General features: G+C 43.6%; 1 protein-coding gene across 2 annotated transcripts; it reads right to left on the reverse strand.

Annotated features, from left to right (window-relative positions):
* Nucleotides 1-506: 506 nt before the first annotated feature.
* Nucleotides 507-4,270, reverse strand: LOC104557990 (tubulin polymerization-promoting protein family member 2). 2 transcript variants are annotated; one of them, XM_010202415.2, is made up of 5 exons: nt 4,203-4,270; nt 3,281-3,453; nt 1,227-1,403; nt 910-1,063; nt 507-767 (listed from the first exon to the last, which is right to left on the reverse strand). In XM_010202415.2, exons 3-5 carry the CDS (start codon nt 1,394-1,396, stop codon nt 585-587), a joined length of 507 nt encoding a protein of 168 aa, XP_010200717.1. In that variant the 5' UTR covers nt 1,397-1,403; nt 3,281-3,453; nt 4,203-4,270; the 3' UTR covers nt 507-584. The 2 variants fall into 2 exon arrangements, with proteins under 2 accessions (XP_010200717.1, XP_061873678.1); XM_062017694.1 differs by lacking the exon at nt 4,203-4,270 and adding an exon at nt 4,119-4,144.
* Between the last annotated feature and the right edge of the window lie 8,059 nt (nt 4,271-12,329).

A 12,329-nucleotide genomic window follows, 5' to 3' on the forward strand; every position in this document is an offset into this window, starting at 1 on the left:
GGAGAAGGGGAAAGCAAAAAAGCAAGAGCTGGTGTTATTGATATCCCTTCCCTCTCCACAGTGTGATACATGTTGCATCCTATGCCATGTAAGAGTAAGTTTCAAGTTGTGATCAGGCATCACTGGTGATCTATCTGCCACCAGACACTATCAACCCAAATGTAACCCAGAGTGGCTATATAAAAACATGAACATACTGCACCCAAAGTCCAAAAAAATCACAGTAAAAAGTATAGTGCGTAGGAAGAATAATAACAATGAGTGAGGATTCAGAGACTAACCTATTATTCTCTGAAAATAGTTGGAAATCCAAAGCAATGTGATGACAGTGGACTAGATGGCCCACAGGATTCCTTCCAGAAGGCTAGTTTGTTCATGGACCTAACCTTTCCACACAGAAATCAAAACGTGGTCAAATGGAGAACCCACACCACCCTTCAGCATCGCCCAGTGCCCACCCCACATGTTCCCAGTCTGTTGGATTCACAGTAAAAGAACATAAAAAGTATGGTTGCATGGCATATTTATTTGCCTTTTTCACATGTTTTAGGGGGAAGTCCTTGTTTCCTTAAACAGTTTCAGTTCTAGTGCTTCTGGTCATAGGTGCCAGCTCCCTTGTAGCCTGCCACGTAGCCACTGTTGTCAGCCAGATCCTGGCGACCGGCAAGGCCCTTTCCTTTGCCACTTTCATCAAAGCGCTCTTTGTGGCTGCCTGTGTATTTGCTAGTGTCTGTCAGTCTCTCAACACCACCTGCCTTGGTGGCTTTCTGCAAGAAAGGAGGATAATGTTAGCAAACAGCTCACAACCAATCTCTTCCCTATATGTGAGGACAGCACCCACTCCCACAGAAGAACGAATGGTTCCATGGCAGCCCAAGGTATGCAGCAGCTGAAGAAACCCATACTCACCGTGGCACCCGTGTTGCTGGGCTCCTTCCCCTCAATGAGGCCATACACAGCCTGCAGTGCTTCCTCTGGTGATTTCCCCTTGAAGCGCTTTCTGCACATCTCCTTCATGGCTTCTTGGAACTCAGCAAAGGTGATGGTGCGGGCACCCTTGGTCCTGTGGCAAAGACACACACAGAGCAAACTGACCTGTCTGCCAGGTGGCAGCAGAATTGGAAAGCCCCACGGCTGCCCCTCACACAGGAGCTTGCCTGCTGCCTCCCATCAACCCTTCCTCCTGCCCAGCTCTGCTCCCCACCATGCCTCCCTCTGATACTCACTTGACTTTGTTGAACACGATGTCGATGTCAGTGCTGGTGACGGCTTTCCCGTCCATCACTCCACATTCTTTGCACAACTTGGAGAAGTTTTTCCCTGTCATTTCATTGCCACTCGCGGATGTGTCACCGTAAACTGCAAATTTACGGAAGGTGTTTTCCACCTCTGACATCTTGCTGCTGTGGAGAAGTTAGCAGAGAAGGAGATGAAGACCTTCTGCAGCTGCTGGACATACACTCATGTCCCACACACCCTGTCTCCAGCAGAGCAAGGGGCACCACCCACGAATATCCACCACAAGACCACCATGGCAACCACATAGGTTATGATGTCACAAAACGTCTGATATCCAGGCAGGATCAGGGCAGGGATGGGTTAGAACCCAAGGCAAGGCAAGGAAGTGGAGGTGAGGCTCTAGGATGAATTAATGACTGCTACATTTGAAGGAACAAGGCATCCAGAGCTTTTAAAACACAAGTTTCAGTTAGGCTGTTGTTTAATAACAAATGCCTGCCTTTTAAGCTGATTTATGCTTTGCCTGATAGTTGAGAATAAAGAGTCCTTGCAAGCAGTCATCAAGGAGTTCTCCCCACCATAGTCATCCCCTACATTGTCCCCTGAATTAGGTTGTCATCCTAACACCAGTAAATTTTCCACTACTGACCAACTCAGACCACTGCAAACAGGTATTGCGGATCTCTGAGTACATAAAAGTCATTGCTGAGACAGTAAATTAGTTCATCATGAGTTCAGCAGCTAAGTCTTGCTACCCGTGAGACAACTTTGAACCTTTTTGAAACATTCAGCCTCTCCTACACCCTTGTGCTTCACCCAGAGGCCCTGAGTCTCAAGGCTGTTTGCAAACTTCCATCTAACATAAATCCTGTGTGGGTCTGCACTTCTCTAGAGCAAAAACCAAGGAGGTTGTGTGCTGTGAGTATGAAGGATATCAAGGAGGCTCCAAGGGACCTTGCTGGGTACCTCTCAGAACCTGTTGTAGAATCATAGAACCATTATGGTTGGAAAAGACCTTTAAGATCATCAAGTCCAACCACTAAGCTCACACTACCGGGCCCATCACTAAACTAAACCATATTCCTCAGGACCTCCTCTATGCATCTTTTAAATATATCCACGGATGTTGACTCCCCTACCTCCCTGGTCAGCCTGTTCCAATGCTTAACAACCCTCTCGTCCTAATGTCCAATCTAAACCTCCCCTGGCACAACTTGAACTCATTTTCTCAGGTTCTGTCATTCATGACTAGAGAGATCAAGCCCCACCTCACTACAACTCCCCTTCAGGTAGCTGTAGAGAGCCATCATGACTCCTCTCAGCCTCCTCTTCTTTAGGCTAAACATCCCCATCTCCCTCAGACATCAGACTTTTCTCTAGAACCCTTACTAGCTTCACTGACTGTCTCTAGACATGCTCCAGCACCTCAATGTCCTTCTTGTGGTGAGGGGCCCAGAACTGGACACAGTAGTTGAGGTGCAGCCTCACCAGTGTTAAGTACAAGGGGACAATCCCTTCCCTGCTGGGCACACTGTTTCTGATACAGGCCAGGATGCCATTGGCCTTCTTGGCCACCTGGGCATACTGCTGGCTCATGTTCATATGGGTGTCAGTTAACACCCCCAGGTCCTTTTCTGACAGACAACTTTCAAGCCACTCTGCCCCAAACCTGTAGCATTGCCTAGGGTTGTTGTGAACAAAGTGCATGACTCAGCACTTGGCCTTGTTGAACCTCATGCAGTTGGCCTCTGCAAATCACTCCAGCCTGTCCAGGTCCCTCTGAACACCCTTCCTGTCCTCAAGCATTTGCCCAGCCTGGAGTCATCAGCAAATTTACTGAGAGTGCACTTGATCCCCTCACTCAGATAATTTCTAAAGATGTTAAACAAAATAGGCCTTAGCACTGAGCCCTAGGGAACACCACTGGTGACTGGCTGCCAACTGACTTTACCTCTGTTCACCATGACTCTCTGGGCTCAGCCATCCAGATAGTTTTCCACCATCTTTCCCACCCTCTCTGGGAGCTGTGGACCTGGCTTACCTGATTGAGCAAGCTGGCAGTGAAGTTGATGACGATGGAGATGGTACTGCCACTGTCTCCTCTGTTCTGGAGGTACTGGGCACTTGAAGTCACCCCTCATGCCTCATTGGCCAATTGTGACATCAGCACCTATCATCATGTGAGGCCGGGATGGCGAAGAAGAGTGGAGCAGCCTATTACAGAGCAGGGGGGAAGAGTACAGCCCTGTGCCACCAGAGATGTGCTGGTCCAAAACCCTCGTAGGGGGGTATTGGCTCTTCAGCCCGCTCTGGGATAAAACGTCAAAATATTGCACCCTGTTCACCCACTGTAAGCATCATATACCAAAAATGTTAGCTATACTGAGGCATGTATACCAAAGGAAAGAGGCATTTATCCCCGTAACTCAGTCCTTGCTCCTCTTTCCTCAAGAAGCTGATCTGCTGCCATTATGCCTGTGCCCAGGCCAGCAGATGTGCCCTCACACCTTTGGGGGTCACTGGGAAATCAGTAACTCCAGAAGATAAGATGGGGTGAGAAGAGTGTACAACACAACACATATCATCTGTGAAAAAACTTTTGAGAAACAGTTTCCACTCACAAGCTAACAAAGCAGCTGCAAATTGGGTCTGAGAGGTCTGGGCTAGCCACATGGCTCAGCTTGCACCCTGGCAACCATACTGTGTTTGCAGGGGGACTATGGTAGTGCACCATTAAAAAAGGCATTTCATCTTTGTGGCTCATGTAAGAGTAAATGAATGTGCCTTCATTGGTTGATTTATTTATTTTCCCTAAGCTGTGCTTAGCAACATGGAACCATGTATAAATATGCCTTATTTCAGAAATATTTTATCCTCACCACTAATTAACAGGCATGTACTTTCCAGTCTTGCTGTTGGTAATGCAAGCCCACAGCACTGGGGTGAATTTGGCCAAGCTTTACCCATGCTGGAAAATTTTGCAGATGCTGCTGGATGCTCACTGCTCCTGCACTTCTGCATGGTCTTCAGTCTTCCTGTTGGGCTGACTGTAATTCTTCACCAATTCCACTGCCACCAGAGAAACTTGTTTTCCCCGAGCAGCCTTGCATGAAGGCCACTGAACAGCTGTCAGCCTTGAGAGGGTTCTGTGGGGAAAAGTGGTTCAGTCAAGGGCCAAATGGCAACAAAGCACCTGGTGCCACCTCCCATCACTGCTAGGCAACATGGCCTGTCATCCCACCCCACCAGGCTGATGACCAAGAAGGCTACAAGCCCTGGCACAGCCATGCAGCACACCAGCTCTGCAGTATCCCTTACTTCTGGTGAGCCAGAACCAGAGATCAAGGATGCCAAAGTAAATGTCAGGTCCTTTCCAACCCCTACCATTCTATGATTCTATGATTGGTAACAGCACTGTTTCTGCTCTTTAGACAGGTGCTGATCATCCCTGTGAATTGGTTCCTCTCTGCCTCTTACAGGCAGTCTGTTCTGGGACCATCCCTTCAGGAATGTCGGTCTCCCGGCCTGTGCATGGAAAACAGGGGGAAAATGAAGCACTAGGTGTCATCACAGGAATAGTGATGTACAGGGTAGATGTGCATCGCATTGGTGGGGATTTTTCTAGTATTCTGGAAAAGTGTCTTCTTTCTGCGGCAGAGTGTATTTTTGGAAAAGAGCTTTTTCCGCCCCCCCCCTTTAGTTACAGAATATGGCTGTTATTTAAACTGGAAAATGTATGCTAGCTTTAGGTGATTAGGTGAAGCTGAGAGGCTCAGAAAGATGGCAAATGCTCTCTTAGAATGAATAGTCAAGTGCCTATAAATTTCAAGGTCAGGAGTTCATCTCTTTTTTTGGCCTGTAACTCAAAAACACTTCAGATTGGTTCTGTAATACCAAAGGCTTGTTTCTTTCCTCTCCTCACTGTCTGCAAAAGGTCACTTCCCTTAAGCTCCATAACCATAAACTCAACAAAGCTGTAAACAGAACCAGCTCAAAGTTTACACACACTGGGCTTACCACCAAAAGCTGCAGATTCATCCCAAAAACACATCTACAGAAAAGGATCTCCTGTGATCTGTTGGATCACTCCCGCTAAATTTGTTTAACCTGAAGCAAAAGGCTTTAAAGACATGCTCTCGAGAATGACAGCATGTAACTGACAGATCACAGCAAAATTGTTTTATATGTTCCAGATGCATTGATTCAGTGAAGTTAATGCAGAGATTAATCTGAATCACTGGGCCTATGGTCTCTACTCTTCAATTCTCTTATGGCTGCATGCCAGATTTTTTTCTTTAAACTGCAAGGCTCTTGACAAAGTCAGCCCCAGGGAGTGCACAATTTGGTCCCAAGTAACTAGTTAAGTATTTGAAGCTGTTGCTAGATTTTTATGAGCTCAGTTTAAAATCACATTTAGGAAGGTTTGAAGTATCTTAGATAAGACAGATGCTGGAGAAATAGAAGAGAATCGTCAGGAAAGAAAGGGGGGAAAAAAAGAAGAAAAAGTAGCATCCTACTAAAAGAACATAAAAAACATATATAACAGAGATGAACACACTGTTCCTCTCTTCCCAAAACAAATGCATCATTAACAAGAAATTTTCAAAGAATGAAAGGATATGCTAAATTGCTTAAATCTTCAGTTGTAGGGAAGTGATTTATTCTGTATCAGTAAAGCACGTAGCAGAGACCAGAATTCAGTGTTTTGTTCAAATACTTACATAAATCTACAGGAAAGTTGGAAAACAGCTTTGATACCACCTTAATGGAATCAACATATTTATTTAAGGAAAAATAGTGTTTTGAAGAGAATAGAAAGGACCAAAAAAAAGAAGTTAGGGCAACTGTAACACTGAAGTAATCCCAACTAGCTCTGCAGAACAAAAGTCCAAGAGAAAAGATTAATGTCTGAAACTCTTTTGTAGGCAGGAAGAATATTAACTTCTGCTGTTATGAATAAATGAATTCTAAATTATTCTTTGTCTGCTAGATTTTATGAACTATTACCATAATCACATAAACCTCCTTTTTTCCACTTAAAGCTATGTATAGCACAAAACTTCCCTTTCAGTGCCATGATCAGAGAAACTCTTTGAATGAAGACATTAAAGCAGTGAGATTCCAATTACCGTATGAAACATTCTAAATCTGTCAAAAAGAGCTGCTCGGATTACTGTTAGACCCAGAAAACCCCAAATGATGGAGGATGAAGGTGAATCAAAACTCAGATACAGAGCTGTTCTGTATCCTTTCCACAAGTTCCCCTTCTTTGATCCCAGAGCGTGTCCTTTTGCAGACAAATTGTCCCTTTCCTCATCTACAGCTAGATGAAGAACAAAGTTGTATTTAAAATGAGAGTCAAATAGGAGAATGTAATACACAGCACGAGTTTGAAAGGCAGTGACTTTAGCTGTCTTGCTGAACAAATATAATCTGTCTGATGCAGAAGTATGGGGAAAGAGGAGAAAAGACAGCAATGTGTTGGTTCCTGGGCTTAAAAGAGAAGCTTTGCAGAATAGCTCAAAGAACAAGAAACTTGAACTGAGACATTTGAAGCCAATTGTCAGAAATTAACATAAAGGTAAAAAAACTAGACATGCAGTTGTTCTGTGTAAAAAATATTTTATGGGCTTTCTTTTCTATAACTTCAGTTCTTCATCTTTTATTCCTGTCAGGCACTCACATGCACATACACGATCAGGAAACTTCTATGGACATGTAGATCAAACTATTGTTCAAAGGACTAAATTAGGACAAGTTTAATAATCCTGCACTGAAGTGGCCTTCTGTATGCCTCAATCTAGCTCACATGAACTCCAGGTTTTCTCCTTTACTTAGAAACCAATACATAGAAAACCATGTTTCTGCACTGTCTTGGGGTCTCTGGCAAGTAGCAGACCCATACAAGGGTAAATAAAAAAAGAAGAAACCCTTATCCCTGTGATGAATCACTGACTCCACAGACCATATGCCTCTAGTAAATAGGAATAATTACAAAAAAAAAAAAAAAGATCCTCTCTCCATTTATGGAAATCACCTGCCTCTACAGGTGTCTGTGACCCTGCACAAAAAGGGTCAAGGATTGACTTGTGGTCAATCTGAATCTGCATCTGTCAAGGAAACCTGTGCTTTAGGGGGGCACCCACAGAACAATCCTTCTGAAAGGAATTTCCCTACAGTGGGCAATGTTTTGCTGTCATTACAACAGGAGAGCCCTGGTCCTGTGGGAGCTGGGCTCTCCATGCAGCAAGGTGCCTGGTGTGGGAGGAGCCGAGGCATCCTCCAACAGGGACAGGGTGGGTGAGAGGACAGGCATCAAACCCACAGAACCAATGTCCAGGAGCCACCTGGGAAAATGCCATGCAGCCAACTTGGGCACGTTGCCACTGTGAGTGCTGAACACCCTCTCCCTTGGCTGCCCGAGATGTGATGCTCTGTGGCTTCCATGGCCACTTGGGCCACAGCAAGTCTGAGGAAGAGGCAAACTGAGCCCAAAAGCTGGGCTGCAAGGAGCAGCCATGCAGGGAGGAAGACTAATCACAGTGAGCACGAAGCAGCACCAGACTGCACTTCAATCACTCTTCAAATTATTATAACCTTAATAGAAACCTTGCATGCGCTCTGCCATCTGTATGTGTTAAATGCTTTTCATTTTTTCTCTATGCTGTTACTAATCTACCCAGCAGTCATGCTGCATGTCTGTAGGCACTCAGCATGTCTGTTCCTTATATTATGTAAATATTACCCTATAGTTAACTGCAATGTCCTCCTCGCTGTGTGTAGGAGGACATGGACAAACTGAAGGTTAAGCCAGTTCTTTCAGTAAGTTTCACCAACAGCTTTCTTCTCTCCTTGGGTGCCTTTTGGATCATGGTGTTGGCTGGAACTGATTTTTGCTGGAGAGCTGAAGAAATATTGTTCTCCACACACCAATCCCACATGAGAGCTGTAGCATAACCCTCTCTATTGGTTATTGGCCTTCACATGCCTCATTTCTTCACTTTTCTCCTTAGACAGAAAAATCAATGTGAAATGTTCTGACTGTCTAGATGCACCTCGTGATCCTGACCTCTGTTAAGAAGCTTGCTGGTTTAAATTGAGCAGTTCTACATAATGTTAACTTATTTTCATGAAAATTTATAAGCTTTTTTTCCCCAAATTGTCAATGTATTTCAAGAATCATGTCAGTCACCAAAAAAAATGTTTTTAAAAGGGGCTTTTAAAGACATCAGCCACAGAGCAAAATTAAATGCAAAGCCTAGTCAATCTATTCTGATCTGGTCACAAAACTTAATTTTAGGGATATTACAGCTGCATCTTAGCTATCGTTTGTTATAGCTATATTGGCAGAAAACACATCCTCTCTAACATTAATTCATCTAACTCATCATATATGTTCTCCTTGACCAGAAGTCCTGCTCTCCTATTACATCAGGTTGGACTAGATGATCTTTCGAGGTCACTTCCAACCCTTAAGGTTCTGTGATTCTATGATTGCAAAAGTGAGAGCAGGCTGTGGCCCATGGTGTCATGTGAAAACGCTGGAGTACTAAACAGGTGTGTCGTTTTGTCAAATATCTCCCAAGACTTACCAAAAACATCTTAGATAAATGCTTTTACGACACTCTAAGTAGCTAATTCAGACATATGGCATTTAATAACCACGTTATTAAAAGTGATTATTAACATATTAAAAATGTCATTTTCATATATATTGAAAAGTTCATTTATATATATATATAATTTCTATAGGATAACATGAGTCATACTCCTTGCCAGTGTAACACCTACTGATCCCACTGAAGCTATATTACGAGGTAATTTTGCTCCTGAAGTCTGTTTTAGTATTTTATATTAGATACATTATAGTATCTCCCTCCACAGACAAATTTGCATTTACTTCAAGCTTGATTTGATGTAATTATCTAGGAATAAATGATCTTGGTTTGGCTTGTTTCAACAAGTTGAACCCACACTGTTCCAACAGCATTCCCCTGCCTGCGGAAGTGTCTTAGCAGTTCTTAAACTCTGATCTAGGAGTCTATCTGAAAAGGTACAGATTCTTTGTGTGTACTTACTGTGCAAACACAGTTGTTGCTGCTTACTTTTTTCCACAACACGTGAAAGAATTTTGCAGAGGAAGAGGTACAAGAAATATAAAGTTAAAACATTTTTAAGGCTAATATACTTGCATAAAAAAAAGAAAGTATATCATCTGCTTTTTCTTAGCAAAGCTGACATTTCAGATGTTTGTAAGAAACATGCCTCTGGATATCTGTTGTAATTTAAGCTTCTAAATTGTTTTGATCCTTACAGAAAAGTATTTGCAAGTCAACAGCTGTGCACTGTCATTCAGGCCAACAGAAAACTCAGATGCTAGCATACCTCAAGCACAACCAGGACAGCAGACTTCCTTGTCACTTATCATTTAGTACCTTTATGAACAAATTCAATGGGCTCCTTGAGATAGTCTCATATCACAGGTGATGCTGACTTATCATTTACTATGATAACTAAAGTCTTGTTTTCTGATGAGCCGCACAGGACAGTTTCAACCACAGGATTCCATTTCAAGATTTTAAAAGAAGAAAAAAATACCAATAACTAACTACCAGCATTATTTTTGTGCCTTATTGTATCAAACAGCAATATTCTTCAACATCAGTCCATAAAGGCCATGGCTTAACTAATACAAGACCTATGTCTTGCCAAGATACTAAGCACTACAATAGCCAGTTTCAAAAACTGTAGTCTTAGAATTGCATTGTCCTTGCATTATATTTTTAGATTCTCTTCTACCTTGATTTCCACAGAAGCAAAGAAACCACTTAAACAACAAAAAAACGAAAAAAGCACTGAGCATAACCAGATTTGAACAACACAAGAGGATTCACATTATGTTTTAAAGCTTCCTGAGTGATTGCTTAGTTTTCTGCATCCTGTTTAGCAAATAAAGTTGTCATATTAACAGCAGGCTGTAAAATCTGAGAGTAGATATAACAATGGTCTACAGTAACAGATTTTTTAAGCTACAGACTGGTCTGCCAGCAAAAAAAATAAACAGTGGTTATGGTTTTGTCACTACTAAGGAAATCGACAACCTCTTTCAAAGTGCACTGCAGATTTCAGAGAAAGTAGCTGTCTTTCCTTCTCTGTCAGGCAGCGATTCAGGCTTCAAACATCTTGGTGAAGGCAAAGTGCAAAGACAGGGAGCAGAGCACTCTCCCCATTAAACACCTGTGCAGGGAAGCTCTGTGGTGGCTAACATGCAGATACACACTTCTGTTGCTTTGCTGGGTGCCTAGTGTTGACAAGAGAGTCTCAATTTTGAGTGAACACCTCCTGGGCATATCAAGTGCAGAGACAAACCCAGTAGAGAGATATAAACCTATCACAATTTCCACTTTCAGCCTACAGTGTATCTCCTGGAAATTGGAAAAATCTGTTGTGATTGAAGAGTCTTCTAAAATAAACAAACAAACAAACTACCAGCATTCTACAAAATTCTGCTTCTTTTGGGCTGTGATGGTTGTAAAAGCTGTAAACTCCTGCAGATGGGAGCTGAGGCGGCTCACATTTGCAGCTACACTGAAGAGGATTACCAGAGTCCTGGTCACCAGAAACTGAGAGAGAACACCTCTCGAAAAGCAGGAGAGCACAAGTGCTCATTTTCCACTGTTCTACAGCTAGATCATTGGAACTGTGACAGAAGATCTAACAGCTATTTTGCACACTCTGCATGATTCAAGCAGTGCAATCTGATAGAGTCAGACACTTGCTGCAGGGTGTATGGCTACAACACATTTGAACTTCCCAAGGGGGATTAAGTTAGATCAATCTGCCTGCAAGTCAGGTAGCACAGGCTTTGTCACAAGCAGCAGTCTTTCAGAAGTGTGCTAATGCTGCTGGGCTCCACTGCCATCACCTCAGTGGCAATGGTACCAGGCTAGCGCTTCTCTGACTGTGGTGCCTGGCCTATTTTCAAAGCTCAGTTTGATCGTATACATCTCATAAAACCAAAGGGAAGGACAAGAGGGGCACAGCCCGTTTTCCGCAAGGTCTGAAACCCATTGAAGGAAATAGAAGGCCTCTTCCAGCTAAGAACATCTTGTTTTCAAAAGCATTATTCTGGCATGACTTCACTGACTGATCCACATGGGACTATTTTGTGGAATTGGGATAATTTGTGGCATGATTTTTATGGTATGATTTTCTGAAAAAATACCCATCTCAATGGCCAGCAGCAGTTCAGGCTCTGCAAGGGCACAGCTCTGCTCTCAGCAAGGCTGGGAAGGCTGCAGGAGAGAAGTGCACAACATGGAAAGAGAAAGCATTATTAAGACAACCAACAGCAGTCTTGACACTATAGTGGTGCTCCTGAGCCTGCAGATCTCTCACCATTTCATGTTATGCAATGAAAAACGCTCTGCTTCCTTCACAGCTCTTCTCCAGGGCCAGATCCCCAGCAGGTGTAAACGGACTTCCCAGCACTGTGGCCGCCCATCTTTGCCAGTTGACACCAGCTGAGGTTTTGGCCATAGGTACTTTATCTCCTGAAGGCACAGGAACACTACTGAAATGTGTCAGAAACCTTAAGCCCTGCTGTGTCCACTCTCTCATCCATCCTGATTTCAAAGCTAGGTGCCAGCAGCCTGTTAAGAAAATACATGTCATTTTTTGAAAGCACAGCTGTGAAAGGGAAGACAAGAGTCCCCCATGTCTCTTCCCTTTCGTGTTCTTGCACAGAGGTACCCCATTGCCCCGTGGAGGGAGAAGGCTTGCTGGACACAAGCCACAGCCCCAGTGAGATGTTTCCACCCACTCATTGAAGCGGAACAGTCCCATCACTTTCAGGCTGGAGCCAATGCACAATATTTTACGCAACTATTTTTGTGGTGGGATCGAATGGCTTGGTATCTGGGACATCTGCCGGAAGCAAGACAGCATTTGTGGGAGTCTACACAACTCAGCTGGCCTCATGCTGCCGGTTGCTGAAGCCACAGCCTGGGACCGCTTTTCAGGTTTGGTTAAGGGCAGAAGAAAAAAAAAAAATAAACCTCAGCTTGTTTCAAACTGATATCAATCATGCT

This window comes from Colius striatus, chromosome Z (genome assembly GCF_028858725.1).
Source record: "Colius striatus isolate bColStr4 chromosome Z, bColStr4.1.hap1, whole genome shotgun sequence".
NCBI classification, from domain to species: domain Eukaryota; kingdom Metazoa; phylum Chordata; class Aves; order Coliiformes; family Coliidae; genus Colius; species Colius striatus.